At 43.4% G+C, this 21,678-nt stretch overlaps 1 protein-coding gene across 1 annotated transcript; it reads left to right on the forward strand.

The window, feature by feature from the left end:
- The first annotated feature begins 13,031 nt into the window (after window positions 1-13,031).
- LOC119354945 lies at window positions 13,032-18,072 on the forward strand. The gene is made up of 5 exons (XM_037621715.1): window positions 13,032-13,113; window positions 13,204-13,484; window positions 13,599-13,844; window positions 14,531-14,761; window positions 16,276-18,072. The coding sequence occupies exons 1-5, from the start codon at window positions 13,032-13,034 to the stop codon at window positions 17,950-17,952; spliced, it is 2,517 nt and encodes an 838-aa protein (XP_037477612.1). The 3' UTR covers window positions 17,953-18,072.
- Window positions 18,073-21,678: the final 3,606 nt, after the last annotated feature.

The following is a 21,678-nucleotide window of genomic DNA, read 5'->3' on the forward strand; positions in this document are numbered from 1 at the left end:
GGCATGATCATGTATATAGGCATCACGTCCATGACAAGTAGATCCAAACGATTCTGCATCTACTACTATTACTCCACTCATCGACCGCTATCCAGCATGCATCTAGAGTATTACGTTAAAAACAGAGTAACGCCTTAAGCAAGATGACATGATGTAGAGAGATAAATTCATGCAATATGAAATAAACCCCATCTTGTTATCCTCGATGGCAACGATACAATACGTGTCTTGCTGCCCCTTCTATCACTGGGTAAGGACACCGCAAGATCGAACCCAAAGCTAAGCACTTCTCCCATGGCAAGAACTACCAATCTAGTTGGCCAAACCAAATGGATAATTCGAAGAGACTTGCAAAGATAACCAATCATGCTTAAAAGAATTCAGAGAAGATTCAAATATTATTCATAGATAGACTTGATCATAAACCCACAATTCATCGGTCTCAACAAACACACCGCAAAAAGAAGATTGCATCGAATAGATCTCCACGAGAGAGGGGGGAACTTTGTATTGAGATTCAAAGAGAGAGAAGAAGCCATCTAGCTACTAACTATGGACCCGAAGGTCTGAGGTAAACTACTCACACTTCATCGGAGAGGCTAGGATGATGTAGAAGCCCTCCTTGATGACGACCCTCTTCCGGCGGAGCTCCGGAACAGGCCCCAAGATGGGATCTCGTGGATACAGAAAGTTGCGGCGGTGGAATTAGGTTTTTGGCTCCTATTCTGATCATTTGGGGGTACGTGTGTATATATAGAAGGAAGGAGTACGTCGGTGGAGCACCGAGGGGCCCACGAGGTAGGGGGCGCGCCCTAGGGGGGCGCCCCCACCCTCGTGACCACCTCTTTGGTCCCTTGCAGTAGGGTCCAAGTCTCCTGGATCACGTTCGGTGAGAAAATCACGTTTCCGAAGATTTTATACCGTTTGGACTCCGTTTGATATTCTGTTTATCCGAAACACTGAAATAGGCAAAAAAACAGCAATTCTGGGCTGGGCCTCTGGTTAATAGGTTAGTCCCAAAAATAATACAGAAGTGGAAAATAAAGCCCAATATAGTCCAAAACAGTAGATAATATAGCATGGAGCAATCAAAAATTATAGATACGTTGGAGACATATCAGACACCTGCCCCACGGTGAGCGCCAACTGTCGTGGGTCTAAGACTGACAGTAGAATGGGGGGTAGGTATGAGGAGGCAAGATCCTAGCTATGGAGTAGTTGTACACACGAGTTCAGGCCCTTCTCGGAGAAAGTAACAACCCTATGTCTCGGTGCCCTGAGGCGGTCGCCTGGATTATGTGTGTGTGTGTGTGTGTGTGTGTGTGTGTGTGTGTGTGTGTGTGTGTGTGTGTGTGTTTACAAAGATGCGAACCCTTCTCTCGGAGGAGGGGGTGGCTTATATAGAGTGCGCCAGGACCCCTGCTCCCCTCCGTTACACAGGATTCATTATACATTAAGAGAGGAATGTTACTGGTAACGCTAGCCATTAAATGCTATAAATGACAATTAAGCCTATAAGTAAATGCTCGACCGTTGCTGGTGCAGAGTGGCTTTAGATGTTCCGCTCGTCGAGTGGCTTCTGCGACGGTCGAGTGCCATTGATTCTTCCAAGGGGAACGTCTCTGGTCGAGTGGATAATGGTACACTTTGAATGATTTTGGCTTTAGGGTGATGTCCTAGGGGAAGGTGTCTAGGTCAGGCCTATTACCCTACCCTTGGTACATAACCTCATCAAGCAGAACTTGTAGTAATCAACCGCTTTGAAGTCAGGTTTTCCCCAAATATAGTGCCAGATGTCATTGCTGGTTGTTGAGGGTTGCAGTCTGGCGATCGTTTGGATGTCACGTACCTCCTCGAATGCTTCTGGCGAGAGTGGAAGATGAAAGGTTGCGTGCAGTGATGGGCTTACCAACAAATTTTTCACAGAGGCATCTTCATGCAGAACGTAAGAGAACGCTCAAGGATGGGAAGTTTCCAGTGCCTCATCAAGCCATAAGTCTTTCCATGCAAGAACTATCGTGCCATCGACCACCTGGACACGGCTCACCCCCATGTATTTAGGAGTAAGCTTGAGAACGTCACACCACCAGAATGACCCCACTGCGTCAGATGCATGTGGGATCTTGTCGGAGTAGTAAGTGTTCCAAAGGAGCTGTACCCAGGGGACATCTTTCTTGTTGTAGAATTTGTGCAAGAATTTTAGGAGCAGAGCTTCGTTTTTGATGGAAAGATTGATCACTCCGAGACCGCCTTGTTTTTTAGGTCTGCATACCAAATCCCAGGCTGCCAGTGAGTTGCACTTGTCTCCTTGCTCGGTTTTCTTCGTCCATAGGCATCTACGTCTGATTTTCTCAAGCATCTCCAAGATCTATTGTGAGAACAAAGTTGCTATCTATGATGATTATTGTGATGACATGTATGCTATAAAGAACAATGATAACCATGAAACTTGTCATCTTGATTTTAATTTTCAATTGGATTATGCCTCACATGATAGTTATTTTGTTGAGTTTGCTCCCACTACTATTCATGAGAAGAAATTTGCTTATGTGGAGAGTAATAAAAATTCTATGCTTGGGGATCATGAAAATAATGTTTTATGTGATGGTTATATTGTGGAATTCATTCATGATGCTACTGAAAATTTTTATGAGGGAGGAATATATGCTTGTAGGAATTGCAACAATATCAAGTTTCCTCTCTATGTGCTTAAAATCTTGAAGTTATGCTTGTTTTGCTTTCGCTAGTTGATTATTGTTCCCATAAATTGTTTGCTCACAAAATCCCTATGCATAGGAAGTGGGTTAGGCTTAAATGTGTTAGTCATATTCTTCAAGATGCTCCCATTATGTTTCAGTTCTTATCTTTTATGTGAGCATCATTGAAATCATCATGCCTAGCTAGGGGCGTTAAACGATAGCGCTTGTTGGGAGGCAACCCAATTTTATTTTTGTTCTTCACTTTTTGTTCCTGTTTAGTAATAAATAATTTATCTAGACTCTATTATGATTGTGTTTTTATGTTTTAATTAGTGTTTGTGCCAAGTAAAGCCTTTAGGATCTTCTTAGGTGATTGTTGTTTGATCTTGCTGATAAAAACAGAAAGTATGCACTCACGAAAATAATTTTCATTATTTACCAGAGAGCGATAAAATACCAATTCCAACTGCAGTAGATCAATATACAAATTATTTAGGTCATCCTAATGTTTCAGAATTTTTGGAGTTACAGAAGTATTCGAAACCTTCAGATTGCTACAGACTGTTCTGTTTTTTACAGATTCTGTTTTCATTGTGTTGTTTGCTAATTTTGATAAATCTATGAGTAGTATCAGAGGGTATGAACCGTAGAGAAGTTGGAATACAGTATATATTACACCAATATGAATTTAGAATGTGTTCACAATAGTACCTAAGTGGTGATTTATTTTCTTATACTAACGGAGCTTACGAGTTTTCTGTTAAGTTTTGTGTTGTGAAGTTTTCAAGTTTTGGGTAAAGATTCGATGGATTATGGAATAAGGAGTGGCAAGAGCCTAATCTTGGGGATGCCCAAGGCAACCCAAGGTAATATTCAAGGACAACCAAGAGCCTAAGCTTGGGGATGCCCCGGAAGGCATCCCCTCTTTCGTCTTCGTCCATCGGTAACTTTACTTGGAGCTATATTTTTATTCACGACATGATATGTGTTTTGCTTGGAGCGGCATTTTATTTTATTTTGTTTTGCTTGTTGTTTGAATAAAATACCAAGATCTGAAATTCTTAAATGTTAGAGAGTCTTCACATAGTTACATAATTATTCAACTACGCATTATGCTTCGCTTACATCTTTTGGAGTAGATTGTCGTTTGCTCTAGTGCTTCACTTATATTATTTTGAGATTCTTTTAGAACAACATGGTAATTTGCTTTGGTTATAAAATTAGTCCTAATATGATGGGCATCCAAGATGGGTATAATAAAAACTTTCATATAAAGTGCGTTGAATAGTAGGAGAAGTTTGATACTTGATGATTGTTTTGAGACATGAGGATGGTGATATTAGAGTCATGCTAGTTGAATAGTTGTGAAATTGAGAAATACTTGTGTTGAAGTTGGCAAGTCCCGTAGCATGCACGTATGGTAAATGTTGTGTGACAAATTTGAAGCATGGGGTGTTCTTTGAGTGATTTCCTTATGAATGGCGGTCGGGAACGAGCGATGGTCTTTTCCTACCAATATATCCCTCTAGGGGCATGCGTAGTAGTACTTTGCTTTGAGGGCTAATAAACTTTTGCAATAAGTATATGAGTTCTTTATGACTAATGTGAGTCCATGGATCATACGCACTCCTACCTTTCCGCAATTTGCTAGCCTCTACGGTACCGTGCATTGCCCTTTATCACCTCGAGAGTTGGTGCAAACTTCGCCGGTGCATCCAAACCCCGTGATATGATACGCTCTATCACACATAAGCCTCCTTATATCTTCCTAAAAACAGCCACCATGCCTGCCGATTATGGCATTTCCATAGACATTCCGAGATATATTGCCATGCAACTTTCCACTGTTCTGTTTATTATGACACGCTCCATCATTGGCATATTGCTTTGCATGATCATGTAGTTGACATCGTATTTGTGGCAAAGCCACTTTCATAATTCTTTCATACATGTCGCTCTTGATTCATCGCATATCCCGGTACACCGCCGGAGGCATTCACATAGAGTCATGTTTTTGTTCTAGTATCGAGTTGTAACATTGAGTTATGAGTAAATAAAAGTGTGATGATCATCATTACTAGAGCATTGTCCCATGTGAGGAAAGTGAAATAAATAAATAAATAAATAAGAGGCCAAAGCCCAAATAAAAAAAGAGGCCAAAGAAGCCCAAACAAAAAATGAGAGAAAAAGAGAGAAGGGACAATGTTACTATCCTTTTTCCACACTTGTGCTTCAAAATAGCACCATGGTCTTCATGATAGAGAGTTTCTTATTTTGTCACTTGCATATACTAGTGGGAATTCTTCATTATAGAACTTTCCTTGTATATTCCAATGATGGGCTTCCTCAAAATGCCCTAGGTCTTCATGAGCAAGCAAGTTGGATGCACACCCACTTAGTTTCTTTGGATGAGCTTTCATACTCTCATAGCTCTAGTGCATCTGTTGCATGGCAATCCCTACTCCTCGCATTGACATCAATTGATGGGCATCTCCATAGCCCGTTGATTAGCCGCGTCAATGTGAGACTTTCTCCTTTTCGTCTTCTCACATAACTCCCATCATCATATGCTATTCCACCTATAGTGCTATATCCATGGCTTGCGCTCATGTATTGCGTAAGGGTTGAAAAGGCTGAAGAGCGTTAAAAAGTATGATCCAATTGCTCGGCTTGTCATCGGGGTTATGCATGATGGGAGCATTTTGTGTGATGAAAATGAAGCATGGCCAAACTATATGATTTTGTAGGGATGAACTTTCTTTGGCTATGTTATTTTGAGAGGACATAGTTGCTTGGTTAGTATGTTTGAAGTATTATTGTTTTTATGTCAATATTAAACTTTTGTCTTCAATCTTATGGATCTGAATATTCGTGCCACAATAGAGAAGATTACATTGATGAATATGTTAGGTAGCATTCCACATCAAAAATTCTGTTTTTATCATTTACCTACTTGAGGATGAGCAGGAATTAAGCTTGGGGATGCTTGATACGTCTCCAACGTATCTATAATTTTGTATTGTTCCATGCTATTATATTATCCATCTAGGATATTTTATATGCATTTATATGCTATTTTATATGATTTTTGGGACTAACCTATTAACCTAGAGCCCAGTGCCAGTTTCTGTTTTTTCCTTGTTTTTGAGTATCGCGGAAAAGGAAAACCAAACGGAGTCCAATTGACCTGAAATTTCACGGAGATTATTTTTGGACCGGAAGAAGCCCACAGAGTACCGGAGATGGTCCATAAGAGTCCCGAGGCACCCACGAGGGTGGGGGCGCGACCTACCCCCCTGGGCGCGCCCCCCTACCTCGTGGCCGCCTCGGAGATGCCCCTGACTTGTTCCCGACGCCAACATCTCTTATATATACCCAAACTTCCAGAACATAACCTAGATCTGGAGTTCCACCGCCGCAAGCCTCCGTAGCCACCTAAAACAAATCTAGACCCGTTTCGGCACCCTGCCGGAGGGGGGAATCCCTCTCCGGTGGCCATCTTCATCATCCCGACGCTCTCCATGATGAGGAGGGAGTAGTTCACCCTCGGGGCTGAGGGTATGTACCAATAGCTATGTGTTTGATCTCTCTCTCGTGTTCTTGATTCGGCACGATCTTGATGTATCGCGAGCTTTGCTATTATAGTTGGATCTTATGATGTTTCTCCCCCTCTATATCCTTGTGATGAATTGAGTTTTCCCTTTGAAGTTATCTTATCGGATTGAGTCTTTAAATATTTGAGAACACTTGATGTATGTCTTGCGTGTGCTTATCTGTGGTGATAATGGGATATTCACGTGATCCACTTGATGTATGTTTTGGTGATCAACTTGCGAGTTCCGTGACCTTGTGAACTTATGCATAGGGGTTGGCACACGTTTTCGTCTTGACTCTCCGGTAGAAACTTTGGGGCACTCTTTGAAGTTCTTTGTGTAGGTTGAATAGATGAATCTGAGATTGTGTGATGCATATCGTATAATCATACCCAAGGATACTTGAGGTGACATTGGAGTATCTAGGTGACATTAGGGTTTTGGTTGATTTGTGTCTTAAGGTGTTATTCTAGTACGAACTCTAGGATAGATCGAACAGAAAGAATAGCTTCGTGTTATTTTACTACTGACTCTTGAATAGATCGATCAGAAAGAATAACTTTGAGGTGGTTTCGTACCCTACAATAATCTCTTTGTTTGTTCTCCGCTATTAGTGACTTTGGAGTGACTCTTTGTTGCATGTTGAGGGATTGTTATATGATCCAATTATGTTATTATTGTTGAGAGAACTTGCACTAGTGAAAGTATGAACCTAGGCCTTGTTTCAACGCATTGCAATACCATTTTCACTCACTTTTATCATTAGTTACCTTGCTGTTTTTATATTTTCATATTACAAAAGCCTATATCTACCATCCATATTGCACTTGTATCACCATCTCTTCGTGGAACTAGTGCACCTATACAATTTACCATTGTATTGGGAGTGTTGGGGACACAAGATACTCTTTGTTATTTGGTTGTAGGGTTGTTTGAGAGAGACCATCTTCATCCTATGCCTCCCACGGATTGATAAACCTTAGGTCATCCACTTGAGGGAAATTTGCTACTGTACTACAATCCTATGCACTTGAAGGCCCAACAACGTCTACAAGAAGAAGGTTGTGTACTAGACATCAGTACATATCTTGACAAGTTTTTTGAAGTAGTTCAAAATGGAACAGTCAAAAAGGAGTTCTTGCCTGAGTTGTAAGGTATGAAGTTGAGTAAGACTCAAAACGCGGCCACGGCAAAAGATAGAGAGAATGAAAGTCATTCCCTATGCCTCAGCCATAGGTTCTATAAAGTATGCCATGTTGTGTTGTGTACCTTGCCATGAGTTTGGAAAGGGGGTACGATAGTGGTCCAGGAGTGGATCACTGGACAACGGTCAAAGTTATCCTTAGTTACCTAAGAGGACTAAGGAAATATTTCTCGGTTATGGAGGTGATAAAGAGTTCGTCGTAAAGAGTTACGTTGATGCAAGCTTTTACACCGGTCCTGATTACTCCAAGTCTCAATCTGGATACATATTGAAAGTGGGAGCAATTAGCTAGAGTAGCCCCATGAGCATTGTAGACATAGAATATTTGCAAAATACATACGGCTCTGAATGTAACAGAACCGTTCACTATACTTCTCTCACAAGCAAAACATGATCACACCTTAGCACTCTTTGGGTATTAATCACATAGCTATGTGAACTATATTAATGAATCTAGTAAACCCTTTGGGTGTTGGTCACCTGATGATGTGAACTATTGGTGTTAAATCACATGACGATGTAAACTAGATTATTGACTCTAGTGCAAGTGGGAGAGTGAAGGAAATATGCCCTAGAGGCAATAATAAAGTTCTTATTTATATTTCCTTGTATCATGATAAATGTTTATTATTCATTCTAGAATTGCATTAACCGGAAACTTTGTACATGTGTGAATACATAGACAAACAAAGAGTCCCTAGTGTGCCTCTACTTGACTATCTCATTAATCAAAGATGGTTAAGTTTCCTAGCCATGGACATGTGTTGTCATTTGATGAATGGGATCACATCATTAGAGAATGATGTGATGGACAAGACCCATCTGTTAGCTTAGCACTATGATCGTTTAGTTTATTGATATTGCTTTCTTCATGACTTATACATGTTCCTATGACTATGAGATTATGCAACTCCCGGATACCGAAGGAACGCTTAGTGTGCTATCAAACGTCACAACGTAACTGGGTGATTATAAAGATGCTCTACAGGTGTCTTCGATGGTGTTTGTTGAGTTGGCATAGATAGAGATTAGGATTTGCCACTCAATGTATCGGAGAGGTATCTCTGGGCCCTCTCGGTAATGATCATCACTATAAGCCTTGCAAGAAATGTGACTAATGAGTTAGTTGCGGAATGATGCATTACAAAATGAGTAAAGAGACTTGCTGGTAACGTGATTGAACTAGGTATGAGGATACTGACGATCGAATCTCGGGCAAGTAACATACCGATGACAAAGGGAACAACATATGTTGTTATGTGGTTCGACCGATAAAGATCTTCATAGAATATGTAGGAGCCAATATGGGCATCCAGGTTCCGCTATTGGTTATTGACCAGAGAGATGTCTCGGTCATGTCTATGTAGTTCTCGAACCCATAGGGTCCGCACGCTTACCGTTCGTTGACGATATAGTATTATATGAGTTATGTATGTTGGTGGCCGAATGTTGTTCGGAGTCCTAGATAAGATCATGGACATGACCAGGAGCTTCGGAATGGTCTGGAGGTAAATATTGATATATAGGATGATATGGTTCAACCAAGGGGTGAAGCCCACGAGGCTTTAGGTCAGTGCAAAAGGAGTTTTGCGGAGGCCAGGGGGCCAAACGCCGGAGACCCTGGCGTCTGGACATGAGCTAGACGCCGAGGCCCATGGCGTCTGGGCCAGACGCCAAGGATTGTGGCGTTTGGTCCTGGAGTCCGAGTGGGACTCTTGCCTTTGGGAAAAACCGACTTTGATGAGGCTTTTGCTCCAAGTTTCGACCCCAGGGCTCAACACATAAATAGAGGGGCAGGGCTAGCACCAAAGACACATCAAGAAACACCAAGCCGTGTGTCGGCAACCCCGTCCCCTCTAGTTTATCCTCCGCCATAGTTTTCATAGTGCTTAGGCAAATCTCTGCGGAGATTGTTCTTCACCAACACCGTCACCACGTCGTCGTGCTGCCGGAACTCATCTACTACTTCGCCCCTCTTGCTGGATCAAGAAGGCGAGGACGTCATCGAGCCGAACGTGTGCTGAATGCGGAGGTTCCGTACGTTCGGTACTTGATCGAGACGAATCATGAAGGTGTACGACTACATCAACCGCGTTGATAAACGCTTCCGCTTTAGGTCTACGAGGGTACGTAGACACACTCTCCCCTGTCGTTGCTATGCATCTCCTAGATAGATCTTGCATGATCGTAGGAATTTTTTTGAAATACTGCGTTCCCCAATAGCGCACCAGTGGATACGGTTAGCCATGAAAAGTGAAAGTTATGATGAAAAAAGGAATAAACTTTATTTTCTGTTTGGAAACCGCCTATGATATATCTAAGCATGGAAAGTATTGGGAACTCTAAGTCGTTTTCGTTGGTGGGATGGATACACCTCTCAAAATGTTTTTATCTCAATTTTTTCGCTTTGAGCTCTGGCACCTCTACAAATCTCTACTCCCAAGGGACTTTCTTTTACTTTATGCAATTTTTATTTTTGAAATTTGAGTCTCCATCTTCTCTCATAAAAGCACCAACTAGGAGGCAATATGATCGTGCTCAAGTATTGGGTGTAGTTAATATTCGAGTGCGTTTCATGAATGGATCAATGTTTGAGCATGATGGGCTAGGGATAACTTATTTTAGCATTGATATTTTGAAAGACATGGTTGCTTGTTGATATGCTTGAGTATCTAAATTATTATGTCAAAACTAGACTATTGCTTTGAATCACATAAAAGTCCAAATGTCCATGCTATAAAGAAAATAATATGATATGACTTGATGAACAACACTCCACATTAAAAAAATTTGTTTTTATCACTTACCTACTCGAGGACGAGTAGGAGTTAACCTTGGGGATGCTGATACGTCTCCAACATATCTATAATTTTTGATTGTTTCATACTGTTTTATTATCAATCTTGGGTGTTTTATAATCATTTTATATCATTTTTTGGTACTAACCTATTGACATAGTGCCAAGTGCCAGTTGTTGTTTTTTCCATGTTTTTTACATCGCAGAAAATCAATATCAAACGGAGTCCAAATGCCACGAAACTTTACAGAGATTTTTTTATGGGCCAGAAGGAAGACAATGGGCCCCGATTGCACCTAGGGGTGCCCCGAGGGGGGCACAACCCACCAGGGCGCGCCAGGAGGCCCAGGCGCGCCCTGGTGGGTTGTGCCCACCTCGGGTGCCCCCGGACCGCCTCTTTGCTCTATAAATACCCCAAAAATACCAGAACCCTAGGGGAGTCGACAAAATATTCATCCAGCCACCGCGGAGTCGAGAACCACCAGATCCAATCTAGACACCATCTCGGATGGGGTTCACCACCTCCATTGGTGCCTCTCCGATGATGCGTGAGTAGTTCTTTGTAGACCTTCGGGTCCGTAGTTAGTAGCTAGATGGTTTCATATCTCTCTCTCTCTCTCTCTCATGATTCTCAATACAATAGTCTCTTGGAGATCCATATGATGTAACTCTTTTGCGGTGTGTTTGTTGGGATCGATGAACTTCGAGTTTATGATCAGTTCTATGTTTTTATATCTATAAAAGTATTTGAGTTTCTTTGATCTATTTTATGCATGATCTCTTATAGCCTCGTATTTCTTCTTCGATATTTGGGTTTTGTTTGGCCAACTTGATCTATTTATCTTGCAATGGGAAGAGATGCCCAGTAGTGGGTTCGATCTTACGGTGCTTGATCCTAGTGACAGAAAGGGAACCGACACGTATGTATCGTTGCTACTAAGGATAAAAATATGAGATCTAAATCTACCGCCATATAGATAAACGGATCTTGTCTACATCATGTCATCATTCTTATTGCATTACTTCGTTTTTCCATGAACTTAATACACTAGATGCATGCTGGATAGCGGTCGATGTGTGGAGTAATAGTAGTAGATGCAGACAGGAGTCGGTCTACTAATCTTGGACGTGATGCCTATGTAATGATCATTGCCTGGATATCGTCATAATTATTTGAAGTTCTATCAATTGTCCAACAGTAATTTATTTACCCACCGTTTGCTATTTTTCTCGAGAGAAACCACTAGTGAAACCTACGGCCTCCGGGTCTTCTTTCTCATATATTTGCCTTGCGATCTACTTTTCCTTTGCATTTTTATTCAGATATATTAAACCAAAATCCAAAAATACTTTGTTGCAATTTATTTTATTTGGCGTTCGATCTATCAATATTTACAACTTTATCTCCAGTCACTCGTCGTTTCTGACGCCGTTACCCGAAAGGGATTGACAACCCCTTTAACACATCGGGTTGCGAGGTGTTGTTATTTGTGTGCTACATCATCCCTCCCTCTCCAGGGAAACACCGACGTAGTTCCAGCCACCATCACCGCCCGCAATCAAGAAGGCGAGGGGCGCCTCGTCCACTACCTCAGAGGAGGCAGTCCCTCGGGCTCAAGGTCATTGTCTTTGAGGTGGAGCGCGTAGCTCGGCAGCAGGCAAGGTACAACCCAGTGTAGTGTCGATCACCGCTCCGCGTTGGCCAAGAGCAACCTGACAATGTACTGGTTCCGCAACGACCCTAACCTCGCGCCGTGTGGGCGCTCGACTACTCTGTGACCAACGCGGAGACGCCCGCCAGACGCCTCCGCTACCTTGACGGCGAGCTTGTCAAGATCGGCGAGGAGTAGTCACTTAGCGGCTGCTCCGCCAATGCCAGTCGCAGCAAGTCCGCCGCTAGGGCTCCGAAGGCCACGTCGGCGGTGGTCGCGGCGTCACACCGCAAGGTGCAGCAGGAGGCGGAGCAGCTCCTCCGCGAGTGGCAGGCAGCCACCGGACAAGGCTACTGCGGCCCTCCGACGTCGTCCTGCCGCTGGAGGGACCACCACCACGACAACGACGGTGTGGCAGGGATGGAGACCACGCGTACGAGGTGGTCGTCCGGTATATGGTTTAGTTTTTTTAGCTTTTCTTTTGTTAAACGGTCGAATATCAACTTTTTATGTAAATTATGTCCGAACTTCAATGAAATTCATCCGCTTTGATCGAGTTTGGTCCAATTAGTTCGAATTGTTGGCTGGATGTATGCGGGCAGCGTTGGATGGCAGCCTACCGCATCTATGTTCGCGGACGGATGTGGAAGAATATTCGCGGTTGCCGTTGGAGATGCCGTTAGTTTTCGTGTAGATAGAAAAGCTTATCTTGTGCACAGTAGATAAATCACTCTAGGTATTTCCAGCCTAAAGAAAAACTGAAAATGGAGCTTCTATAACGTAAATCATGGAAGCATTAATTTCTATATTTATTTGGTGGAAGCAAATCATGACTTGCCAAAAATAAAGAGAATCAGCATTAATTCCCTGGCTCAGTGGGATCCTTCCAAAGATTTCAATCGTACGCGGGGGATCAGCTGGGGGTCTTGGATTTTTACCGTAACCGTTTCCAACACATCGAGAGCGTTTATAGTCGAGGAGGGCTCACGTTTCTCTCGCGCAAGCGCAGCGGCACAACATCCAGGACCGACCGGACGCCTTCCGATCCCGCAAAACCCCCAGAACCCCAGATCACGAGGCCTCCCCATGGAGTTCCACTACCGCGCCGGCGACGAGCGCTGTCCGTCGGCGGGGGCCGCTGCTACGTCGGCCAACTCCGAGACGGCAGGTGAGTTCTCCTCCCTGTTTACGGCCGGCTCTTGGTTCTTCATGCCTCTCTCCCGCTGATCTTCTTATTCCCTTTGGTGATTTGGTGAAGCCACGCACGTGCCTAATGTTCTCGTCGCCGGCGACGGCGCGGGGTACCACGGGGAGAACTCGCCGCCGCCGGCGTCTGATCCGGACGAGCTGCGGCGCCGGGCGGCGAAGGAGAGGATAAGGGCGCGGATCCTGCGGGAGGAGGCGGAGGCCATGGCGCTCGAGGCCGAGGTCCGCCGTGAGCTCATGGAGGAGCGCGCCAGGTTGCTCGTGGGGCTGGCCGGCGTGTCCGAACATGGGGCGGCGCCATCGCTGAAGACAGCGTCGCCGTACTTTCATGAGGTTTGCTGATCTGAGGATTCAACCTTTTGCTGCTCTGAGGATTCAACCTGTTGAATCTAGGTCTCCGGCTCCTTTTCATCCCCTAACTATTCCAATATCTGTGTTCTTCTCCAGTCTGTGCAGGCCGGGTCGAAAGTAGACGTGTCTGCTGCTGTGCCAGGCAAGCGGAAAAACCCTGATGTACATGATGCATCTGCTGTTTTGGCGGCCACCGGAAGCAAGAAGCCGAAGTCAGGCCTGACTTGCACGGTGTGCAACATCACGGCAACCAGTGAGGTTGCCCTGCAAGAGCACCTCAGAGGGAAGAGCCACGTGAGGAAGGCCGGTAAACATGCGCAGCTTCACCCAGAGGAGGATGTGGTAATAAAATTCGTGTTTGTTTTGAATACATGAATTCATACTAATTCATACTAACCTTCAACAAGTTTTATGTCTGGGCTTGAGTCCATAGCCCAGGCTACTGCAATTCTTTTTTGTTGACACCTTGATGCCCTACTGATAATATTGTTGTATTCAGTATTCACTACTCCCTCCGTCTCACAATATAAGAGTGTTTTTGACACTATACAATAGTATTCTTGAATTACCTACATTTTACAGCCCAGCTAGCTAGAGTGGCTTGGTTAGATGTAACTTGTAACACCGGTAAATCACACATTTTGAGGGACATAAATAGGTCTCGACTGCTTCTGATTTTACTATGAATACAAACAACAAATAGTGCTAAGGCTTGCAACAATTCAAGATATTTACATGTCATCTTGTTACCAAATACCAACAATTTGTACTAACCTTCTACTTGTTTTTTTTCTTTTAATACTCCCTCTGTTCACTTTTATAAGGCTTTGTAGACGTTTCAGATATTGTGCAAAACAGCTCAATTTCACTTGTCTGAAACGACTTATAAAAGTGAACGGAGGGAGTAGGAAAAATAGATCCATTGATGGTGTATATATATTGTTGATAATAGTTTTTTTCATTTGTGAGAGATAAAGATTATTTCTTATATGTGTCAAAGAATTGACTGGTGTTTGTGTTTGATGCAGTTCAGCTTGAAGGTAAATAGGTCGGCAGCCTTACAGGCCAAGGGGCAAAACCCTGGTATTGTTGCCCCTTTGATGGCTTTCGCTGAAAAAAGTTGCGACAACTTGGGCTTGAACTGCACGGCATGCGGCATCACAGCAAGCAGTCAGAAGAACATGCAAGATCACCTCAAAGGGAAAATTCATATGAGGAAGACTGCCATGCTCGCGCAGCCATTGCCTAAGAAGGATGGGGTAAGGAATATGGTTTGGACTTTGCCAACCCTACCCAAATTCAACAAAACAATATATTTGTTTTACTGCAGCGTGGTTAACTATAATATTTATAGTTTCCTATGAGGCTACTTGAATCGGTTGTACTTCCAACTCATTTATTGACCACAATACTGCCTGCTTACAAATATGTAACACCCCCTCAAATTTTGAGCCTAACTTTGACTACAAATTTGACTAATAAAATCTGAGTTCTATGCCACAAAAAATATATCACTGATTTTGTATCTGAAAGAAGTTTTGAACGCTATAGTTTTTGTGGCATATAACTGACATTTTATTAGTCAAATTTATTGTTAAAGTTAGGCTCAAAGTTGGAGAGGGTCTTATATGCTTGAAAGTAGGTATTATTCTGATCCTATTAGTAAAAGTGCTCGTTCTTTTGTATATAGAAAGGGCCCGAACTGCAAATCCAGTACATGGCAAATGTGTATCATGATTTCTGGAACATAAAGAGGTCTCAAAGGCTATTTAATCATGATTGCTGAGAAACCAATTTTATGTGTCCTTACAAATGTCCTTGGTCCTAGTTTCTAGTGTACTAAAATGTTTGCATTCTTCCATTATCTTTGAATATTAAGAGGTGCTAGAGAAGCACAGGAGCTTGTGACAAGGGATTTTCTATACCTAGGGACATATGAATCCTATAGCATGATACGGCTAACAAAATTTTGTATAAGTTTGATAAAATACGAAATAAATCATGCTCATAGAGGATGGATACAAGTATATGCGTCTAAAAATTAAGACTTAAATATGACCTGTAACTTACACCATTCCTTGTTTAAGTTATAAAGTTTACACGCTCATACTTGTATCCATCCCTAATTTCATGATTTATGTCGTATTTTGCTGAAACTTATGCGCATATTTTTAGGGTGTATAAGGTTCTGATGTACTCCCTTCATTCCGTAATTCTTGTTGTGGTTTCAGTTCAAAAACATAGATTCATCGTCAATGCCACTTCAACAACTTGGTATTCCAGGAAATTTCACTATCAATGTTGCAGCGAGGGATGTGCCACTAGTGTCTTTCCAAGTTTTGTGTTAGTGCCATCTCAGTCCCTTTCCTGTCAATCTCTCCTTCCCTGACCTGACCTGACCTGACCATGTGATGTTTCGGTTTTGCACTGTCCCTTCGAATGGTTCGAATCGATCAACCATGTTTGGTTTGATCAGATATCATATTTTGACATCTTGTCATTTCTCAAGACGTGATGGGGAAAAACCAGCCAAGGTTGATCGATTTGAACGGTTTGAAAAGACAGCAAAACATGAAACATCACATGGTTAGAGAAGGAGAGAGTGACAGAAAAGGGACTGAGATGGCACTAGCACAAAGCTACGAAAACATTAGTGGCATATGTCTGAATACAACATTTTTGTTACGATGAGGGATTTTTGCCTTTGTTCTTCCACAGGTCTCCGTAACCTAAACGAGTGTCTGCTTAGTGAAGTTTGTGTTTGTTCATGCAGGTCTGCTCAAAACCAAATGCATCAGCAGCCGTGCTACCGGCCAAGCGGAAGAACTTCGACGTTGTCCCAGCCACATCCACCCTTTCAGCCGGGCCAAGCAGCAAGAATCAGAAGCGAGACTTGACCTGCACGGCAACCAGCGAGAAGGGCACGAAGGATCACCTCAAAGGGAAGGCTCACATGAAGATGGCGGCCTCGCTTGCCCCTGGGGAAGCGGAGGAAGAGGCAGAGGTGGAAGGCGGCTACATGCCGAGGAAGTTCCATATGCTGACAGACTCCGGGACATTGTGCGAGGTGGTGCAGCTGAACGGCTCCATCCTCTGCGAGGTGTGCGACGTGCAGACCGCTGACATTGTTACCATGATGTGCCACCTACAGGGGACCAAGCACGTATCCAAGCAAGCCAAGCAGAAGCAGTGCGAAGCCGTGGAACCACCGGCAGCCGTCGCTGCTGGTGGCGACGGGCCAGGATCAGAAATGGTGCCCGTGGGGGGCAATGACGTGGGCCGGGTGGACGGTGGCTCCCTGCTGTGCGAGCTCTGCAACGTGAAGGTGCCGTCGGAGTGCGCCATGCAGTCTCACCTGTCCGGCAGGAAGCACACCAACAAGGCAAAGGTGGCTGCAGTTGGTGTCGGTGCATGTGGCAATGGGTCAGCATCAGAAACTGTGCCCATGGAGGCGAATGGCGTGTGCCGACTGGACGGCGGCATCCTGCTGTGCAAGCTCTGCAACGTCAAGGCCCCGTCGGAGTGCGTCATGCAGACTCACCTGTCCGGCAGGAAGCACACCAACAAACAGAAGGCCACCGTTGAAGCCGGTGCAGGACAGGGGGTGAAGAAGGCTGCCGCCGCCACTATGATCGGCAGCCCATCCAAGGAAGCCACCTCCATCGTCGTCAATGGCAGTGATGACTCGGTGAAGAAACCAGCAGCAAGAGAGATGGAGGTAGCTGTGTCATCGGCAGGACAGGGGGTGAAGAAGGCTGCCGCCACCCCCGTGATCGGCAGCCCATCCAAGGAAGCCGCCTCCATCGTCGTCAATGGCAGCGATGACTCAGTGAAGAAACCAGCAGCGGGAGAGATGGAGGTAGCTTTGTCATCGGCAGGACAGGGGGTGAAGAAGTCTGCCACCGCCATGATCGACAGCTCATCCAAGGAAGCGGCCTCCATCGTCGTCAATGGGAGCGATGACTCCATGAAGAAACCAGCAGCGGGAGATATGGAGGTGGTAGTGTCATCGGCAACGCCTCAAGTGGATGTTGCCGCCCCGGTCTGCACCCGTGTCTCCTCCGTGGCCCCAATGGAAGTAGATGAAGGTGCAGGGGCCGGACATGGTGCTGCCAAAGCTGAAGAACAAAAGAAAGCTGATGCCGAGGAAGAGGGAGCCGTGGAGATCGACGGAGGCCCCGCCGTGACCGGCGAGGAGTATTACATCAAGGTGGAGGGCAAGCTGTTCGTCACGCTGCGTCAGGCGGACGACAGCCTCTCGTGCAGCCTGTGTGGCGTGCACGGCTGCGACAAGCGCGGCATGATCAGTCACCTCTACACCAGGGACCACTGGCGCAGAGCCCGTCTCGCCGAGGAGAAGAAGTGGGCACCGGAGGCAGCGCTAGAGGCGGTGAACAATGGCGGCGACGGCGTCCCGGTCACTGATGGAGCGGCTCAGGTTGACAACTGAGGGCAACCGTGCGTGACTATGCATGGGACGGCGGTGTACTGAACTCTGAACATTCTAGTAATGTACTGTATGTGTGTATGGGCTGTTGAGACTTCAGTACAATTGTTGGGCCCTTGTGGGTTTGTGAGAGAACTTGAAACTATCTGAGAATTTCCTACAATTTCCTTCCAAGTATTTTCTGCCAGTATCTTTTGCTAGTACTATTTACTAACTTGTTGATTGTTGTCAAATCAGACATGAAACTCAAGAATCGTATCTTCTGGCTGCTGAAAGATATCATCAGGAGAAGGGAGAAGTTCAAAGCAGCAGGGTTACAGAGGCAGGCATGTAAAAGGATGTAAATAAATAAACAAAACTGCAGAGCCATGCATGAAATACTGCCAGCAAGAAGGATGGCCTGTTCAGATATGGTGCGGCCTACTCAGCATATCTTCATATGCACTGCATGACTTCTGATGAAGCATGAATAACTTTCTGCCTGAAATGACCAGATCTTTTAAAACTTAAAGCTTTATATTGAGGGTAAACAGGGCACATTATCCAAGAAAAAGGTGCAACAGGTAATTCATGTAACCTCTGTTCAACAGGCTAAAAGATAGAATAACATACTAGTTGACGATATACCCATCACATGAATTCATTGCAAGGTTTCAATTCTTATGCAGTTTTTTGCCCTTCCTCTGAATCCCTTAGCTAGCTTAAAAATCTCCCCCTTGTTCATCTTTGAGCTCTTGACTCACACAATATTTCATCCCTATATTCATAACATCCAAGAAAATGGAGCAAATTATGAATTACTGCAATGAGATAGAAGTTCAGAGTACACGCAAATACTTAAGACATTGTTTATTCCCGAGTAGGAGATGCATATGAATAAAACGTACTTAAAGACAGTTATTTTCGGCCTAGACTTCTCCACGAACCAGTTTAAGCTTCTCTACCTACAGGAGATGTGGCACAGAGAAGCCCTGAGAAACCGTGTTGTCAGTTCTTCTGTCCCGTAGCTTATTTTCTAAAGAAAAATCCATGGACTGTAATTGTGTGATTTTGTATTTATATATTGTGTAATTTCTTGCTTGTTTATCATAGATGTTATGAACATCATAAAAATAAATATTACAACAAAATAAGATGGCATTGGAACTTACAAACATGGCTATTGGAACATACAATCAACGACAGTATAATTTTGTTGAATACTTCACTAAGGTTGTTCACAACCAGATCGGTCTTGCAATCATGATTCATAGCAAACCTAGCCCAACCAGAAACACGAATTTTGTTTAGCCACACCCAGGCTTCCTCACACTCTGCTTTCAGCTCTGCCATGCCCATTTCATGGCCATGTTTAGTGTAGGAATACCTTGCCTTGTCCACGCACTTCTTTAATTCTTTAGATCTAAAACCAGCAGATTAAAAGTTTGCATAGATGTGCCTAAGACATTATATCTGAGGAGAGTCAGGGAACACCTCATTTATTGCCTTAAGAAGACCCTATGTATTCATAAAAGTAATTCCCCATTAGCCAGGTGTAAACATTGCAAATATAAGAAAATGCAAGTGACTGTTTGCTTACCTTTTGCCTGTGAGAGATTATGGTGTATGTTCCAAATTTGTTTCTTCTTAATTGATTTCTCAACTTGAAGATCATTAACTTGAGTCTTCTTGGGAAGTGGCCTTTCTTCAACTTGACTTTGAACTTGAGGCCTCTTCCCTTGTTGCTTGTCACTATGAGGTTTCTTCTTCAATGGGCAAGATCTAACATGATGCCCTTCAATCTTGCACTTGAAGCAAACAATATTGGTCGAATTCTTGACTTGTTCTTGGTCCTTCTTGTTGATCTAGGACTTCTTATTATTTGAGTTGAATCCAAGTTCACCCTTTCCATTGGGATATTTTTGCACACTCAAGATATTGTTGAGTGTGGACTTTCCTTCATGACTCTTTTCCAAGTCTTTCTTCAAAGAAGTGACTTGGGCCTTGAGCTCTTTGATTTCCTCTGCATGGTTAGTATCAGCACAAGAACTAGAGGAACCATAAGCTTCATTGTTAGAGCAACAAGGCAAAGAAATTAATTCATCACAAGAGGTACCAATGTTATGAGTAGATGAATTACTAGGACTAGCAAAAGGCAAGATAACATTTATAGTAGAAATAGTGCTTATGTCCACATGAGGCTCACTAGATGTTACCCTCGCAGTACTAGCCTCATGAACTAACTTTAGCACATTATAGGAGATTATAAGATCACCATGAGAGCTTGAGAGCTTTTCATGACTTTCTTCCAACTCCCCATACTTTCGAGATAGCAACTCAAGTTGAGCCCGTAGCTCAACATTCTCCTTCAATATGGATGCTTCACAAGAAATAGAGTTAGTAGCACAAGCATCATCATGAATATCAAGATAAAAAAGGCACCTTGGCAAGCTCTTTTAAATATAAAGCTTTAAGTTGAGCATGAGACCTGGTGATTTCGAGCTCACTCTTAATGACCCTTGAGCCATTTTCGAGGTGCTCAAAGTCCTCAAGAAGTTTAGCATGTGAGACTTAAACCTTGTCATTTTTAGTTTTGAAATCATTAGCCACCTCAAGGGCTCTATCACGGGATTCCTTCACTTAAGATAATTCTAGAGCAAAAATGTCATCAAGAGATTCCTTGGTGGTTTATTCAAGTTCAAGAGCTTGATATAGATCTGCGATCTCCTTTGTGTAATCAAGCTCATGACCTTCCATTTTCTCAATGGTGTCATCATGCTCCTCGAGATGATAATCCAACTCCTCAATGTATTTCTTGCTCTCAATAGCAATAGACAAAATTTCCATGAAGTTAGAACGAGCAATTTTATTCTTATGAAGAGCTTGGTAAATAATTTCACCCTTAATCTTTAAAGAAGAAACATTATCATACTCTTCATCATTATCATCATGCTTATTAACTTCAACATCATCATCACAAGATAAATTGAGTTTCAAAGTAGGAGATACCTTTGAAACCTTAGCCATAAGGCAAAAGTGGAAGGCAAGGGATTATGATGTAGAATCCCGTGAGGCGCCATTCAAGACCATATCTTGTACCATAGAGCGTTGGGTTCCTCTACATTGTTAGCACAACAACTAGAGGAAATATATGCATTTTTATCATGGCAACAAGACATAGCAAGCATATCATCATGAAATTTAGTCAAGAAATTTCTACATGATATGCAAGGACTATCAACACAAGCATGTGGAACATCTCGGGTGCTCGAAGTGTTAAAGTCCAAAGATGAAGCATTACAATAAGATAGTGATGAAGGATAATCAACAATAATCCCACTAAACTCATTGCAATGACCAACACTACTCACCATCTCATTACCTTGTGGCAATCCACATGTAGGTGAAGTAGAAGAAGTTGAGAACACTACACGACCAGAGGTGGAGGGAGAGCAATCATCCCCATAAATCTTGGACACGCCATATTTATCTTGAAGCTTTGTCCACAAATCATTAGCATCAAGAAATGGAAATGAGCATGAGCATCAAAAAGTGTTGGGGATCAAAAGGCACATTAGAAGCTTGAGCATTGATATAAGAGTTTTTCTCATCCTCTAAAAATAAGTGTTGAGGATCCTTTGGAGGAGAAAACCCCGTATCTACAATTCGCTCTAAACAAAATGGAGGTATATGTTTAATATTTTCATGTAGTTATTGTTTAATGGAGGTCTATGTTTGACCTTCTGTTCA

This window comes from Triticum dicoccoides, chromosome 1A (assembly GCF_002162155.2).
Source record: "Triticum dicoccoides isolate Atlit2015 ecotype Zavitan chromosome 1A, WEW_v2.0, whole genome shotgun sequence".
In the NCBI taxonomy this organism is placed as follows: domain Eukaryota; kingdom Viridiplantae; phylum Streptophyta; class Magnoliopsida; order Poales; family Poaceae; genus Triticum; species Triticum dicoccoides.